Source organism: Dermacentor andersoni, chromosome 8 (assembly GCF_023375885.2).
Source record: "Dermacentor andersoni chromosome 8, qqDerAnde1_hic_scaffold, whole genome shotgun sequence".
NCBI classification, from domain to species: domain Eukaryota; kingdom Metazoa; phylum Arthropoda; class Arachnida; order Ixodida; family Ixodidae; genus Dermacentor; species Dermacentor andersoni.
The window spans coordinates 25,579,227-25,598,020 of NC_092821.1; the positions used below are offsets into that span (position 1 = coordinate 25,579,227).

At 43.2% G+C, this 18,794-nt stretch overlaps 1 protein-coding gene across 1 annotated transcript in view; it reads left to right on the forward strand.

Moving 5' to 3' along the window:
• Positions 1 to 3,380: 3,380 nt before the first annotated feature.
• LOC140220001 (uncharacterized) overlaps positions 3,381 to 18,794 on the forward strand; it is a 95,678-nt gene continuing 80,264 nt past the window's right edge. Inside the window, exon 1 of the mRNA XM_072290152.1 lies at positions 3,381 to 3,480. Within this exon, the coding sequence (XP_072146253.1) occupies positions 3,405 to 3,480 (76 nt within the window). The 5' untranslated portion in view covers positions 3,381 to 3,404. The remainder of the gene's footprint in view (positions 3,481 to 18,794) is intronic.

The following is an 18,794-nucleotide window of genomic DNA, read 5'->3' on the forward strand; positions in this document are numbered from 1 at the left end:
ATTCACCATTCAGAAGTTCCGTCCGTATCTACATGGCGGCGCATTCACGATAGTGACTGACCATCATTCACTCTGTTGGCTGGTTGGGCTGCGTGACCCGTCTGGTCGGTTGGCCCGCTGGGCTTTGCGCCTTCAAGAGTACAGCTTTTCCGTTAACTACAAGAGCGAGCGCTGTCACACGGATGCTGATTGCCTATCCCGTCTCCCTTCGCCTCACACTAAAGCTGAGGATGATGACTTCGATGACTACCTAGTTTCCATCTCTTCCGACTTTCCAGACCTGCGTACCTTCGAGAGTGCGCAACGTTGCGACCCTACCTTGAAATCGCTACGGGCAGCTGCACGTGAGCCAGCAGGACAAACACCGTTTTCTTTTCGTAATAGTTTGCTGTACAGAAAAAATTACTCGGCGGATGGTCCCCCATTGCTTCTAGTTGTGCCCGAAAATCTGCGCCCTGCTGTCCTTCGTTCCATGCATGACGATATCACGTCCGGGCACCTTGGCTTTGCACTACACCGACTCTGGCCCAAGCTTTGGAAACAACGAAACAGTATGTCGCCAGCTGTACTGTTTGCCAGCGCCACAAGCAAACGACGACGGCCCCAGCAGGCTACTTACAACCAGTTAGGCCACCGACGCTACCCTTTGAAAAAGTCGGCATCGACTTGCTTGGCCCGCCCCGAAAGACGTCAGCTAGCTACCGCTGTATTATAGTATGCGCTGATTATCTTACTCGCTACACCGAGACGGCGGCACTTTCATCCGCCACTGCGGTAGATGTCCCTTCATTTTTGTTGCATCACGTCATACTACGTCACGGCGCTCCCCGGGTTGTCATCAGTGACCGTGGACGGCAATTCACCGCCGAGGTCGTTGAAGATCTTTTACGGCTTTGTAGTTCTGCATATCGGCATTCCACTCCTTACCACCCACAAACCAATGGCCTCACGGAGCGGACGAATCGAACCCTTACCAACATGTTATCAATGTATGTCGCTGCTGACCACAAGAATTGGGACGCCGTCTTACCTTTTGTAACATACGCGTACAATAGTGCCAAGCACGAAGTTAGTGGATATGCGCCATTCTTTTTGCTGTACGCACGCGCTCCCCAGAGCTTTCTGGACACTATTATACCTTTATCGTGCCAAGAAGATCCTTCCATCGCCCAAACTCTGTGTCGTGCTGAGGAAGCACGTCGACTGGCGCCTCTTAGGACGTTGTCCTCACAAGGCAACAGCAAGATTCGCTATGATGCGCGGCATATCCTCGTCAGCTTTACTCCCAGTGACTATGTTTGGTTGTGGACACCTGTTCGCAAAAAGGGATTGTACCGCAAGTTTCTCGCCACTTACACCGGGCCATTCGTTATACTCAGCCGCTTGAGTGATGTGAACTATGTCGTCGCCAAAGTGACGGCAAGTAATCGGCGTTCACGTGCTACGCAAGTTGTTCACGTGGCCAGACTCAAGCAGTACAATCACAGGTCCCTTTAACTCGCTCAGCGAGCTTCGTGTGCCCCCGGGGAAAATGTCGCAGCACTGCGCGACTGAGGCAGAGAAAGAAGAAGTAGAGTGTGGGCGCGCGATCTCGGGGTACTCTGCGCCGGCTGGGCCTGACCTGTAGCTTCCATCTCGGACCTCGTTTCACCCTGTAAATAAACATCATTCGTAACAATATTATTGTCAAGCGCGGTGACTCTGCCCTTTCTTAAAGTCTACAGGAAGCCCACACATACAGGCCGGTACCTGCATTTTAATTCGTTATATCCGCATTCACACAAAAGGTCTTTTCCTGCTACGCTGCTACAGCCAGCAAAAACCGTTTGCGCAATACAGGAGGACCCCATGCATGTTGTTGAGAGCATCTGTGAAGATTTAAGAACCTGCGGCTACCCTCCGTCCTTTTTGTCCTTGGTACGAAAAAAAGTGTCCCTCCCAGAGAGACAGTGTTGAAGAGACATGGCGGCGACGTCCACAAAAACTGGCCAACTTTATGGCGTGCTACGTCGTTTCTGAAGAAGCGAGCTTCCATTCCCTATGTCCCTGGCACAAGCCAGACCATCGCTCGTGTCATGTGCAGGTACGACGTCATAACTGCGCACGTGCCAACTCCCAAACTAAGAAATGTTTTAGTAAACGTAAAAGACAAGTTGTCACAGAACATTTTTTCCGGTGTAGTCTATGCCATTACCTGCGAGAATTTTGACTACAAGTATATTTGCGCGATAGGTGACTTCAAGAAACGTATGAAACAGCATGTGACCTCGAGTGCCCATGCTGAACGTGTGGAATTTAGAGACCGCAATATTGACTGGGCAAGTGTACGTGTTCTGGTCAAGGAAAAGAAGCTTCCGGCACGCCTGCATCTAGAATACTCGCGCATACAAACCACGGTGCACACCCTGAATAGAAATGACGGGACACTTCCGTCGGCGCACACTCGCTGCTTGCGTCACGTACCGAGACGTGCTCGTTGTGCCTCTGTTATGGGTCTTATTGTGAGCAAGGCTCACGTATCGGGGCCGAAACGTCATTTAATTTTCAGTTATCTTGGTCGGTGCTTCATTTGGCGCTTACTAATATAGAGAAAAATCTGGCACCATTGCCTATTTGGGTTTTCTAACGGGCGCTACGCGGCCTTGGGAAGGCCTGTATGTGCATGTGCAGCGTTTATCTCTAACGTGCCTTCGTATAAAACACGACCATGGCTGCACAAATACAGCTACCTGAATGTGAACACTTGTCAATAAGGTTTTATTAACCAGTAATACATATTTCCATAAATATTAGTCACCTGCCAAGGATAAGCAAAAGAGGAAAACATATGCGAATGTCCCATAGAGAGGGCTGATCTTGTCTTCGGTCCTCCAACTTTGAACAGCCTACTGGTACCTTTTTACACACAATTGCATGTCCAAGCAAGAAGTACAGATAAATAAATGAAAAAGCTTTTTGCTTAACAATAACAACAATACAGTCCTTTGCATGACGCTTTATCAGAAAATAAAGTATTGTTACAGGCGAAACGGTGCCAGGAAGACGTTCGATCAAAACACCCTTACTCTTCGTGAACGATGCCCATGCGAAGCCACCACACGCAAGCATTTAAATACATACACCAATGGTACACCACCAGTTTTCCCTCCGGGTTACATTGTAAGAAACTCCAAACGCAACTAAATGTATTATCAGGTAAGATAACTAACTTTTATAGGAATGGTGCAAGCATGCTCGAGTACAGTTGCGCGTCCCAATCAGAGCATGAAGATCTTGCAACCTGACCTTCTGACCTCAATTTGCAAGGTTTCTGTGGTTAGTGCAATGGTAAGCCCCACGACTGTAGTGGCTGCTTCTGGCTCAATTTGTGTGTGCAGGCTCCCTCGGCTCAGACAGACCCCACCATGAAGAGGGTGGTTAATGGTTCATTGCGCCGGCAATCTTCTAAAGGTGCACCACCAGTTGGAACAAGCCTTTCATGTGAGTTGACTTCGCATTGCATTCCCAGCTGTGCTTGACTAGTGCGGCACAGTAATACTTGCTTCAATGAATTCAGGTTAGGCAGTCGGTAAACTTCGTCATCAAATACTATGGCATTAGCTTTTGAAGCAAAGCCTCTCCATGGTCCTTCCTAACGCATTGCGTGGACGCCTACATGGCAGAGTAAACTTGGCCAATTCTCAAAGGTCATGACTTCTGAGCTGATGCTCATATGAACGCACGAGTATCGTCATCTAAACAGCTTTATTGTGGGTGCCCATGGAAGCGTGATAATTAAAAGGTAATTAGTAGACCTTTGCTGATAGCGTACGTTATGGCCTCGCGAGGATTTGATTGTAGTTTGCGACGAAAGCCAATCGTCAAGGCAGTGCCCCCGCAGCACATAGCCTAGCCGAGGATTTGATTGTAGTTTGCGACGAAAGCCAATCGTCAAGGCAGTGCCCCCGCAGCACATAGCCTAGCCGAGGATTTGATTGTAGTTTGCGACGAAAGCCAATCGTCAAGGCAGTGCCCCCGCAGCACATAGCCTAGCCTGTCTACAAGGAAGATATAATGTCAGTTTGGCAATAATCCACTGATGCTTCCTGGTCATATCTTATTACCGTTATAACATACGTTGCTTTCTCAACAACTTTGTTTGCGTTAGCTACTGAGAATTCTGGGATCAGGTCCTTGTGTTCAATTATATGTTATGTAATAAAAATTGCAGAGCATCAGCCCGTCTGATAGAGCTGTGGAACTTTCCCCTAATGAAGTGTGTTCTGGTCGCAAGCCAGCGACTGCAATGGTCCTGAGCAGGCACGCTGTCCCCCTCAATTTATCTGGTGGTTTCTGGAGGAACAGCCGCACCTCGAGCCAGACCTTGGAACAATTCAACTGAATATATGTACTGACATAGTTATCTTTTGGAAAAGCTTCGCTTTAGAGCTAAAACATGGCAAAGCAAGTCTGCTCCACCGCGCATTTGTTGTGGGTGAATTCACAAATATTTCAGGATAAGAGCAATTGCAAAGAAAGCTGGCTTGCCAAACATAGACCATGCAGAGGTTCTTCAAGAGGATTCTTATAACAGCTACCTTCCAGAAGAACGCTCAGTCTACCAGAAGTATTATAAGTGGGCGATTGATTTCTAGGATACAGTCACTTTCTTATGACTTGGCACTCGTCGTGTCGATGTCAACAGGCAGCAGCGTTCGGTATACTTTGTCAAGACAGCGTTACGATTGTTCCTGGAACTGGTGTAATGCGCCTGGTGTAATAGTGCCTTTTAAAGAGCACCGGTTGACTTATTCAACCTCACAAATAATATGCTATAACCACACTGGTGCGCCACTAAAAGTGTCTTAAATAAAAAGTGAAGGCTCTATTCGAACCTCATCGGCCTTGCGCGAGAACAAAAAGGAACAGGCAATTTACCAGAGATAATAGAACTGAGTCTGTCTCTGCAACCATGATTGGCGTATCGCAATCACTTGTTGTTAAAACAAAAATGCAGCATGAAACAACGCTGTTTAATTGCCTAGGCAACCTGTGCGTTTCAGGACAGAATGTACTACGTCTCTTTCCAAAAGATGCCCCAGCAATTTCAGATGCACTATAAAATTTCTGCCTTTCTCATTTAGGGCTAAAATAGCAATGTTGGCGCGGATGAGTTTCAGACTTGACTACATAATATTGGTCGGCAAAGTGCGAAGGGTGGAGGTCTGCTTCACCTGTGGTCATGTCAGCACCTCCCATGCTAGAAATTGCGCCACTGGGCGCAACCACAAGGTGCATGGCAAAGTTTGCTGACGTCGTTATTCGAAAGTTTCCGTGCCCCAAAATTGACTAACAAAGTTGACTAATAAATAATTCACTAATTAAGTTCTTCACTAATTATAGGATGGCCCATATTGCGCGCCAGACAATGAAATCTTCCTTACTTTAGTAAGAAAGCCTTCATTGCGGTTAGGCTACTTTATGTCACTCTGAAAGCTTTCTTACTGAGGGGCCCACGGTGAAGGCTTCCTTGGTGCTTCCTCAGCATAGGGTAGCTCCAAAGCTACCTTCATGCGTCCTTACGCCGCTCCTGGCCCTGAACGAGCGCTTCACCTCACTGCTTAACCACGTGACGTTTGCTTGCGCATGCGCGCTGTCGCCCATCTAGGGAGAAGCGCGAGCACGGTACGTCTTGCCAGGCATGTTCGTTGCAGTCACGCGTGCGGCATCAAAGCGTTGCTAGGCGTTGCTAGGCGTTGCACGACGCCGGCGGGCCAGCGTTGATGGAGCACATCAAGTTTTACACTGTAATGCGAAAGGTGCCCGAAATGTCTACGTTCACCCATGACGTCACGTTCGCTATAACCCATGATGTCACATCCGCTCATTTCCATGGCGTCTGTCTTGCGGAGCCGGCTGCGCTGCGAAGCGGTTCGTATTCCGTGCCCACTTAGAGGGTGAGTAATTCATCTTTCCACGCTATATGCCTGTAATAAAGGATTGAGGCTGTGAGCTGTTTGATGCGTTACCATTAGGTACCTTGTGCGCATATTTTGCCTCATGGCCGCGTCAAATTGCAGCCGGCATGTGGAATGGGCCGTGGCATCTTATATGGAGCTGCTCATATGTGAGTGGTATTGCCTCCGTCAGGATCGTCAGTGCGTGCACAAAACCATTCAGTAGTCTTTTTCAGGGGAGGGTGCGCGTAAGAACGAGGACGTAAGAAAACACTGGCATGAGGAGCTGTTCCGTCAGATCGCGTTACGTCGTGCTTTTTGTCTAAGACCATCTCGCTCGAGCGAGAGGATCTTAGAACAGCATTACTGCTGCTTTTTTACAGCTTTGCTGCGGCTCATTTAATCATCACCTGCATTCTTTTAATAATACGAATGGCATCGCTCCGCGGAAGAGCGTCTCTTGAAGTTTCCAAACAAGAGCCAATGCCGCCGTGCCTGCTGCATATACGCTTACCTTTCCTAACGCAGTTAAGACACGGTACCAGCTCTGCTACTGCGTGATACAGGGTCACTATGATAAGAAAAATAAAAAGAACAAACGAAATTCAAGCAGAAAATGTCAAACGTTGCCAAGCGTGCTAAACGGACCTGCCTCGCTAGATAAGTTGAATAAATCGGCGTCCTGAAGTCAGCTTCGCCGCAGTAGACTAGTGTTACGCGGTGAAGCATGTCAGAAGTGAAGAGTGACCGCTTTCACCGACATATATAATATGTGTTCCTTAATGATGTACGCGTGCACCTGCCGTCTCCTGTTACATTACGCGCGCCGAGGCGCCTAATAAGTGTACTGGCTGGCCTTCAGCGCTATTTCGGACGTGGCTGTGATGCTTTGAACCTTTGGTTTGTCGCCCTCGTAAGCAATTGAGTTAATGTTTACACAGCCATTTGTTTCTGAACTGTTGATTTCTTCCATAATAGCTACGTAATTTCGTAGTCTCCTGTCTAACTGCTTTGGTCATATGCGAGTGAAGGTGTTTTCTTTAGCCGAGCGCAGTTTTCGAAAGCGAAACGACGCTTTTGCATCGATCAGCATATAGTGCCGTCGCCCATTTACAACACAGTCAATCAATGTCATTTTGTATGTCACTGGGAAACCGCCGAACGCAGGGAACTCACTCGCATGCGGGGAACTGCATAACTAGCCACTGGATTAGCGTGCCTCTTGGGAAGCTGCTTTGCATCAAAGGCCAGGTACCCTTGCTATGATTCACCGCAAAACATTTATGTCTAACTGCTTAATCTATTTGTATTGCGGTGAAGCTAACCTTACGGAACCGAATTTAGCAACGCTTTTTAGACTCCTGTATCTCTACCAGACACTACCAAACGCTTGTCGGTACGTCTCTTGGCAAAGGTCCAGCTAAATCTCCCTGGTGGGAATTGGGGGGACTCACGTATATGAAAACTGCCAAGGAAAGCAGTTGCCCTGATGAAGGCACGCTCCCCTGTCGAAACATTTGCACCAGCCTGTTCGACCACCGTTATCACCGCAACATAGTTCTGTGTTGCGGTGAAGCATGCCAATATTGGGAAAGATTTACGTGAATCTGGAATGTATGGTTTCTGTTGGCGACGAACCTAATGTTCTACTCTCAACAAAGCAGATTTTTGCGGCAGGATGCATGGTGTCTTAAGAACTTTTCTTGGCTAAAGCCATACATGCCAGATTAGCTCTTGTCACAATAATACGCTTTACCGCAATACACAAGACGCCTCGCTGCAGGACACGCCCACCGTAGTTAGCCAAAACCTTACGTGACCGTTCACTGCAAAACACCTCCTGTATTGCGGTGAATCGTAATAAAGCACATTTGTCAGTTTAGAATGTAAAGACCCTTGCCCTTCGCTTTTGTAGTATTATGACTCAGTTTAATGAGAACATGTATTCACTGCTAAAAATATCCACATTGAACTAGAGATATGAACACTAATGGCAGCCTGTGTGATGTTTTATCTCTTTACTTCTTTTGTGTACCTGTCACGCTGCCATTATTAAATTTTCCTGTACTTTGTAAGGTGCTGACGTACATAACATTACATCGTAAGGAGCCACTGTGTAATTAGTGTTCAAGGACCAGTGTGATGGTTTTTCTCAAGAAAGGTTTGGGTTATTTTCTAGTGAAGGTTTTTTTTTTAGAGAGGTAGCTTTCTGAGAAGAAATCAGATGTCAGGAAATAGACCTCAGTGGCACAGTAATCTTGGCTGTCTTTTGCTGAAACGTGCCCTAGACATAATTGAGTGATTTGCACTTGCAACTAGACAGCAGGCTTAGCTTGGGAGACCAGTGATATGGCATATTTTATCAAACTAGGCGGCACATTGCATTACCAGTCCGAACAGAGACCTGTTTAAATGTTTGTCACCTTTAACACCTAGATTTTCGACCATGAATTCAGAAAAATCTGTAGCACATTTAGAACCTAGATTTTAAATGCTGTATAAGTTGGCTTCTTGTTCACTGCAGCTGTGCTCGGCTTCTGTCCAAACGGGAGAGCACTTCTGCACAGCTTATTAGGGAACATCCTTATTTACATACCTTCTTTTTATTTATCTTGCCTACAATAACAATCAAATGTTTATAGCACATGAATGTGCTATGCATGAATCTTAACTTACAATGCCATGTTCAACAGCACAGTGCATGTAGCTTGTGTTGGTTCATTCAAGCTATGCATTGCTATAGCCTTTAACTGTAGGTATCATTGTATGAGAGCAGAGAAATGGATATGCAAAGACAGTTGGGTACATTGAGACAACATCTTTGTTGTGTGTGAAAAGGTGACAGATACACAATATGGGGAGAACGCATGCACTTTCATATTTTCTCGCGCACAAAAAAAGCCGGAGGAATAAGGTTTCTTCACTGTGCCATAGAAACTATATGTTTGCTCTCAAAGGTAATTCTGATTCATTGGATATGTTCCTGTGCTGTGTTTATTTTCTTGAGTGTGCTTTAGTTTTTGCACGTTAATGTTTCAAACTCGTTTTTGTTTTCACAGACTGAACATCCCACGTCTTGGTTTGACTTCCTGGTACAGTATACTTGCACTTAGCATGGAGTGATGAAGCAGAGCAGTGTACTTTTATTAAATGTGCAGATTTTAGCAGTATAACAGCCATTCATTAAAAAAACATGTGTGCTGAAAATAAAGTGTTGTTACCCACATCCCTCGTTGTCTATTTATTTATTTATTAATACTGTCAACCCTCATAGAGGGTCATAACAGAGAGGACAATCCAATTACATAAATCAAATATGGACAATGTCAATGTACGTAAAGTTGCTTAACACTTGTCAATTCACAGTGAATAAGATGTTCACTTGAATGCTGTTCAGCACACTTCTGACATTTATCAAAATACGTACAATGAATATCAAGTTGCACATATCACTTGGCACTTCAAAACTAAATCGAAAACTCCCATAAATATGCCTCAGCAGCATTTTCAAAGTCGGTGACATCTTTTAGGCTAACAATAGCGTTTGGCAATTGGTTCCACATTTCTATCGCATCCAGGAAAAAATGAGTATCGATATGTATCACTATTGATACGGTCGGCTTTATGACATAGTCGTGGTTAGTTCGCGGGTATCTTTTGCCTAGAGCATGTAGATATTTGAGCTTATGAATCTAAAGTTGATCCTGCATTATTTGAAAAAGCACCTTCAGCCTATATTTTTTTCCTACGTACCTCAAGAAGATAGAATTTGTAACGCTGTAACATAAGCGTGGCCGATTCCTTCCTTCGGTATGTCGAACAAATGAAACGTGCCGCCAGACTCTGTATCCTTTCCAACTTCCTCTTAAGCGTCACTTGATGGGGACTCCAAACAACGGCTGAATATTCTAGTATCGTCCTAATGAAGGCGGTGTAGGCAATAAGTTTTACATTACGCAATGCACGTTCCAGTTTTTTTTTCTCAGAAAATATGACTTTTGATAGGCAGTCATACAGACGTTATCTATATGTTGGTTCCATGTCAATTTTGCTCGTATTCCTGTATTCTCATCAGCAAAACCACTTATATGGGGAACTGATCTTGATAAGTGCTCATGAGCATTTTAAAGAACAGCCTTAAACCCTACTCATGCACTCGTAAAATGTATAGATGCAGTGAAATTGAAACAGAAGGCAAAATAGCAAACATGATGCAGTATTTGTCAGACAATTATGTCAGAAATTTTTGCATAGAACAATTTACTTAGAGCATACTAGCACTACAAAGTACCCGTCTTTCTTGTTAGGCATACATTACCACAAGCTTTTAAATGTGGTCACAAGAGAGATGCTGGCTTTAATGAGGAACTATAGAGGTTAAAGGCAGCCATGAAAATGTATTAAGAAATAATGCAATGCATAGCATTTACTCAGTTCAGAGAGCTTCCAAAGCTGCCATAAGGCCTTGATAGCTGTGGATGAGGGAACAGTTGTTGTCCAATTGGAGTATGAGGAATGAACATTAAGATCGAAACAAGTAACAACTTGTATTGCAATTAAAAAATATTGCTATACCTTTAAAAAGACAGTGAAATGAAATTTGTGTGACAATTTCCTTTTCCTTCTACTTCATTTAGGTTCAACATACTTATTTTAATAACGCAAAAAAGCAGAGGCGTGAAGCACATAACAAAGATGCTAGTCTGTTTTTATATTCTGCCTTCTCTAAATTCAAAGCTCAGTAAAGTTAACTTAGAAAACTACAGTGAAGCCATTGCGTCTGCCTGTATGGTGCATTACAGCAGCAATCGCCAGCCTAACTGCTTGGGTTTACAGCGCCTTATCTGTATTGTATACCTTTTAAGTGCTGAGCTACTGGAAGATTGATTAAGGTGGCCAACATGCTGAACCAGTAGTTTACTAAGTAAAATACATGGAGAAGGGTGGAAAGATAGGACAGAGCACAGGGGATGTATTCCGTGTCCACCTAGTGGAAATGTCCATTTCATCCGCTGCTGAAGTTCTGATTGGCTGGGCTGGGGTAAGCATGAGAAGGAGACATGCCACCCAGCTAATTCAGCAGAAGAGGATATGGACATGTCCACAAGATGAATACTTACAAAGCTATTTAATAGAGTACTTCTGTAACCAACATGCCTGCTATGCCATCCTTGCTTTCAATGTCTGTCTTAGTAAAAGTGTGAAAGAACCAGGTTTGTGCATGAAAAGTCTTCCTGAGAGTGTGTGCCTTGAAGCCCATAGTGGTAATCACAGGAAACGGGGGTGGATCCAGAGTAGCACCAAAGGGCAAGCCTTCATCGAAACAAATATGGAGGGAAGTGACTGCATGCTCAAGCTTGTCAGCTCACAAGTTTGCCAAGACCAAGTGATGTCAGAAGTTGAAGAAGCATACATGGTTTATGTATAACCGCTTAGGCCAAAATTATTTAGATACTTTTTATGAGAACTACGTATTTACTGGAAATCTCAAAATAATTATGTTAGTGCAGAATACCTTCCACTAGTTGTGACTTCCTTGAAAGAATGAAAATGTTTGAGTTGTACTTGTGTGGTGCATAAAGTTACTTAAAAAAAAACTCAGCAATGGAAACAAAATGCAAAGAGTAGTATTGGAAATAAATTGCCACCTCTTTAGGGCTAGATGAATTCAAATAATAATAACAATAAGCAAATGAAGATCGGGCATACAAGATAAATGCTTCGGCTCCCACTTGAAAGCCTTGTTCGCAAAGATTGCGAACAAAGCTCCAGTTGAACCAGTTCTTATTTTTCATTTTTATGGTTAGCACCTAATTTTAAACTACTTACCGTGCCTCTTTTGACCAAACCAGACAGGCTGCCGTCAAACTCTTCACTACTTCAATGCAAATAACTGGAGGTTGGCAAATACATTTTTCTAATAGGAATAGTAGGTAACGAATAGTCAAACACTGATGCATACAGTTACAGCAGGCATATTTATCTTGGAATTAAGCACCATGCTTATATTGTCTAGTAAAAAAAGGACAGCTATCAAGGAAGATTAGGATTATTTTTAAGCAAAAGCAATTATACCTCGTATACTTGAAGCAGACGTAGTGCTTCTCAAGAATCACGTCCAAACTGCACACACTAAAACATTAAGCTGGGATACTCAAAAAGACAAGTACATGTTTTGCTCGCCAAGTGACTTTTAATGTGCTCAATTATGTAAAGTGTGCTATTATATGATTAATGTAATTTGCTAATGTAAAGAAAGAACAAGCCAAGATCTCTTGCTTCATATATATGCGCTGAATCAAGAAAGTAATTAAGGAAGAAGAACACCAGAAATAAACACAAATATTTGCGTGCTTTCTGGCATAAAATAGTTCTCATGTAAGCCACATAACATGCTTTCCAAAGCATCCCCTACCTCAACTTAGAGCTGCATTACATGAAGGCACTTTCTAAGAACCCACATGCTTCATGATCATTCATTGTGTTAGTGACTCCTACTGAAGTAGACTGAGAACATATCTGGGCATTACATTCAATAGCTGATGTAAAGTGAAAAGACGGCTGCTTGTAGGTATGAATGAACCAAGTGAATAAGAAATATAAGTTCTCAAACTTCTAGTAGTAAGTGTGGCAGCACTTAAGAAGAACATATTGCAACTAAAAATTGCAACACATGATGAAATAACTGAAATAGCTAGGGAGAGTTTAATAGACCAATAAACAGGAAACTGCAAATTCCCAACATTTCTGAATACTTTTCTTCACATGTACTCACCTCATAAGTATGACTTCCCTTAATGCTCGAACCTCTGCCTCAACTTCATAATTCCCCATTCTCGCTGCTTCGCTCATGCTGATTGACATCTAGCACAAAGGTTGGCAAAAGTAGCTCAGCACGTGCATGTGTTGTGAGGCAAGCTGCCCACATCTGGTAGCCGCATGCCAATTTCTCAGAGTAGATGAAAGGGAAGCCTTGAGGGTAAACCATAGAGAAGACGGATACCTTGGTTCAATGATAACTGAAAACACCAACATGGAAAATTTGGACAGCCCACAGAATCAGCAGAATTGACATAGTTTGGAAAAACTGAAAAGATGCATTATGATATTTATGTTACACAGGTTCCAGTCAAGTTGAAGATTTTCACTGTCTAATAAACTTACAAGACAATATATGACCAGCAATAATGTATGGAACCTAAACAATTTTAATAAAGTCATCTGATCCCGAAGAAGCACTAAACAAATTCTGCACTTTATTTTTATTGGCCGTTTCGACTGACACACGCACGATAAATTTGGGAAAAAGTATAAATATCCGCGCAACCCATGGATGACGGAGGGTCTTCTAGAAAGTTTAAGAAAGAAGGAAAACATGTACAAGAAAACTAAATGTCAGCCCTTTAATACTAGACTAGCTAGACGCTATAGTAGATACTGTAAATTACTGAATGTTTTACTTAAACATGCGAAAATAAAGTACTACAAAAATAAATTTGATCAGAATAAGGATAACCCCAAAAAGCAATGGCAGTTATTGAACTCTTTTCTTAACAAATCGTCTGTTGATGCCTCTATAACCAAAATAAATTACAATGGCCTCTCTCTTTCTGAGCCCAACGAAATTGCTAATGCTTTCTTGGACTACTTTTCTTCTGTTTACACTAATAACAACACACATGCGCAGTTGCATAATAGTTTGAGCCGTACGACACAATCATTCTTCTTGTTACCAGCTACACCAAATGAAGTGTGCTCCACGATTGCTAACCTTAAAAATACAGGGCCTGGCTTAGACAATATTTGTGTCAGGCATTTAAAACTGGTTGTGCATTTAGTTTGCGACACACTCTGTAATATCATCAACCTTATGTTCAAAGAAGGTGCATTCCCTTCATTTTTAAAAAAATGCCAAGATTATTCCTGTTTTTAAATAAGGCGACAAACACGTACACAGTTAATAATTACCGACCAATTGCAGTTCTTTCCTGCCTTAGTAAACTCATTGAGAAATTATTTGTTAAACATCTTAATAACTACTTAACAAAGTTTAAATAGCTAAAGAACAATGAATTTCGTTTCCGCCCAGGAAGTTCCACGAATCTAGCTGTCCTATCTCTGACTACATAAAAAAAATGTATTGATTTGGGAAACTTAGTTGGTTCTGTATTTTTAGACTTCAGTAAAGCTTATGACACGGTTAACCATCAAGTCCTGTTTAATAAACTTGACTCTTATGGTATAACCGGTCCTGCGCTAACATTCTTAAAAAATTATTTACTTGACCGGCCATACACAGTACATGCAGCAAATACTTTCTCAGTAACAAAATGTATTAACCAAAGTGTACCACAGGAATCAGTTCTGGGCCCTTTGCTTTTCCTTTTATATATTAATGATCTTCCGGATTCTCTTAACTCCACCAACTACGTTCATTGCATTTTATATGCAGATGACACAACCATATCTTCATCTGACAAATCTGTTACTACTCTTACTTCTAAGTTAAATATTGCATTAAGTAACAATGTAAAATGGTGTAGCAACAATTACTTAGTTCTTAATCCTTTAAAAACTAAATTTATGTTATTAAAAAGTGCTCAAAGGGCCTTAACTTCTATTCCTGAAGTAAAGCTTGGAATTGATTCAATTCCCATTAGCACCGATGTCACTTTTCTTGGCATACATCTTGACCCTAACCTTACATTTCGCTCTCACTTCCAACATCTCAAGCACAAGACTGCGTTTGGTATACGTGCATTAATCAAAGCTCGCCCTTTTTTATCTCGTGAGGCTCTGCTAGCGTTGTATTATGCATTCATTCATAGTCACATTAATTACGGCATTCTTTCATGGGGCAACACATACGCTTGTCACTTATCATCAATTCAACATATCTAAAATCAGTCAATACACATTATCACTTCTAGCTCCATGCAATCGAATGCCTCTTTGTTACTTCGCGCGTATCATATCTTGCCTATTAATAATTTGTTCCAGTTTAACATACTCGTCTTACTCCACAAGTTGCTTCATAATAACCTTACGTTTCCGTTCATTGCAACTCACCTTTTGCAGAATAAAAATATGACCAGATTTGCGGCTAACAACAATTTCTTGTTACCCATGGTTCATACCAATTATGGCAAAAAAACATCTTCCTTCGCTGCAATTTCTCTTTGGAATGAATTACCATCAACAATAAAATACTGTACTTCTCTTGCAATTTTTAAAAATCATTTTAAGCATCATTTCCTGCGTTAACTGTGATGTGGCGGTGTACCTTTGACTTTTATCTCACATGTCATTTCTTGTATTTCACCCATGCTTTTTTCCGACTTTCTTTTATAACGTGCTTTTTCGTGCTTGATTGTAAATGACATGTCTAGTGATGTATTTGATCTGTAGATGTTGTTAACTACGCTAACTTGCAATACGCTAACTTGCTGACTATTGATATCACCATCAATCTTGTTATTATTAACCGAGGGTCCCATTACAGTTCTCTCACTTTGGGACCCTCGTCTGTATATTTGTCATGTAATTACTTCTTTTTTTTGGAACCAATAAATCTGAATCTGAAATATGAGAAGTCAGGATGGAGAAGTGACTAAATTGAGGATGTTAAAATGGATGAGCTGGAGGCAGATTGTGAAGACAGGTCTTAAAAAATTAACATTCAACACACACTTAAGTTGGCAAAGATTGGACTCAATGTTCAAGAAGAAATTGACTAATATAATTGATTGGTATACATACATGAGAGAGCAGCAACAATACAGCAGAGATAACTGTCATTCAAGAGGGAAGGACGTCAGTATAAAAATTAACATTTGATCAGAAGAATGGTTATGCATGGGCTAAGGCTCATGTACAATTCTGTATGGTACGCATGATGTCAGAGCTGCATCGCATAAGGAACTGTGGCCTTACATGCCTCGATTATGAAATGATGTGGGCCAAGAGTGGAACAAGGATAGCACCAAGAGGGGGCCTCCTCCAAAAGTAGAACGGTAGGGAAACAGGGCGAGAGAGATTTTCTACTCAACAGATACAGAGTTATATGAGTCATAGTCATAGAAACCATGACCCAAGGAGCTGAACAACAAGGTATATAAATTCAAATATCTATACAGTTAAGCCTCAATATAACGAAATTCTCGATATAACGAAGTATTTAACTTTTCATAACCTCTTCTCCATAGAACACCATGCCTTTAGAGCCTCAATATAAAGAAGTGTGTTTGTGTGCAATTTCAATATAACGAAATTTTGCTTCTGCCGCAGAGGAGTGCCAAGACAATCAATGATAACTTCCGCGGACGCAGATAGTCAAATGATTGAATTACAAGCGGCTGCTTGCAAACGCACCTCTCAAACGGCGTGCAGCGCGACAAGAACAGCTTGGAGCCGCATCATGTTCCGTATAAATTAAGTCCAAGTGCGATCAGATCCTATCGCGCCCCGCGCACTTGTGCTTTAGGTGCGAGTGAAAGTGTGCGAGGGTGAGACAAGAAAGATGGTGGCTTCATAAGTGCGCCCTTCCCACGCGAGCAATGGCAAAGTGGGGAAGGAAAGCGAGCTGGCGGTAACGCGATCAAGCGCGCGCGAGGGGGCGGAGTGGGGGGGGGGGGGGGGGGTAAGTTGACGCGCGTCTCGGCCATGACTGCGCGTGGCTGTAAGCGCGGCTGAGCGCATATGCAGCCGCGCACCCTGCTCTAGAGGTAATCTGCTGCATGTGGAAAGAGCGGGGATGCCAAGACGGCGTGGCATCATGTAAGCTGTTTTCCAGTACGTTTAGTATTGAAGGTTGCGCAATCTCGAGTTTTGATGACCCGTTGGAACGAGAAGCAGACGAAGCATTATTTCGCTCCCAGCTGCCGGCGCTTTTCATAATAGCGTCGTCGCAGTGCGACCGGGCGACGCTTTGGGGGCGTAGTGCACGCGAAAGCATATGGCGTCACTTAATTCGTACCGCTGATGTGAAGATATCAACGTGGCATGAAACCGTATCATTCATCGCCACTGACTCCTATATTTCTCAAAATAAATTGTTTTCTCATTCAAACGCTTTTTTTTATTGCCCAATAGTTCAGAAAATTACATGGCCCCTTTCTGTGCAATAAAAATTGATCGGCGACTGTACTCATTTGCATAACAGATCGAATTTCAATGCAACGAAATTTCTATATAACGAAGCGAATTGCCGATTTTACCTACTTTGTTATATCAAAGTTTAAGTGTATAACGAAATTTCCTGTTCTCTACACGGGGGCGGCAATGTGGGCTTGTTCGTTGATCATCATGGAACAGCATGTAGTGTAGCGCAGCAAAAACAAGAACACAAGAAGAAGTGAAACACAGACACAAGCGCCTAATTATGCCTGTGTTTTGCTCTTTCTTGTGTCCTTGTTTTCGTTGCATTACACTACATGACATTCAATACTTTCACTGTCACATTCATGAGCACTGAAAACCTAGAATCAACTAATATCTTGCCTGATTTGCCATAATTAAAAAAAAATGTGGGTATAGTAGGTCTAATTGAGTTCTGGTGATTTTAGTATCACTGACATGTAGCTTTTAAGAATGTTTAATCGTTTCTTCTGTTAAGGCAGAGTACATGCTCAAGTGCTACAATAAGTGTGAATGTAGGCAAAACGACATTTCTGGCTCTTGCATCAATTTTATGGCATGTTGCGTGATCTAATCAAGTGGTTTGAATTTGACGAAGTTCTCGATTTAACAAAATAAAACCTCACATCCCAATAAAATTTATTAGCTAGACTTACTGTACTTTATAACCAAAGTACTGTATAACTATAAGCAGCTACAGCCGCCAAGAGTGGCGAGCAGAATTGAAATGAAATTGCTTTAGTCGAAACACGCCGAGCGCTGCTGTTAAAGTACGCGCCACATGCATTGGGCAACTGCGGGAACCGTGGTACCACATGCAGTTATTCAAAGCCGCACATTAAAGTGCCGCGGACTCAAATTGGTTAGTAAATGCATTCGGAACCAGTCTTTCGATTACTCAATTGATACATCAGCCACACACTCGCATAGCACGGCCACGTGGCAAACGCAGCCATGCGGACTCTTCACTATGCACGGATCGGCTGGTTGCAATATTGGGGCACTCTATGGGTGCATGTTTAAAGCACAGCGTTTTTTGCCTATCGCATGATCGTTGCGGGTGCTCCATGGCTGAGTGTATTGCATGGTACAGAATTGGCCCCAGTACCAAAAGTACACAGGTAGGGTGGTCCGTGTAAACGAAGCGTGAACGCGAGCTCAACATAACCACGTCGTCATTATTCTGTAGCGATTATTTATGCGAAAGCGTCAAATGGCCCATTGAGCAAAAAAGCCGGCGTTTGTCGTCTCAGCGAAACAGCACCTAAAATCCCATTGGCTGCGACCACGTCACAAGCGCACCTCGACGAAACAGAGTTGGTGAAAGGGTACACCTGCTGTCGCTATAGTGCACCAGGTGTTGCGTGAGGGGAGAGGGCGTCGCCGCGACGCCACGTCATCCTTGCACTCGCAAGCCGCCGCCCGGTCCGTATCTCCCCTCTCCACTGGGCTTAACTGCTGCGCGTGCCTGCCGGCCTTGGTGGCCACTGCTGTTTCCTGGTCTCTGGTCATGCAGCACGTCGGTGGCATGTGGTGTTGGCACCGCAGGCTACTGCTGCTTGCTAGCTTGGGCCCAATGTAGCTCTAGGGTGCATCACTTGCAGCGTAAAACTCGAAGGACTGCTCAGCCGCATTCAATTGGGCATTAATGCTTTCGCAATCACAACTCAGATAAGACATGCTTAGCTGTCCTCATATGTTTTTCTTTAGTTGCCAAGTGGA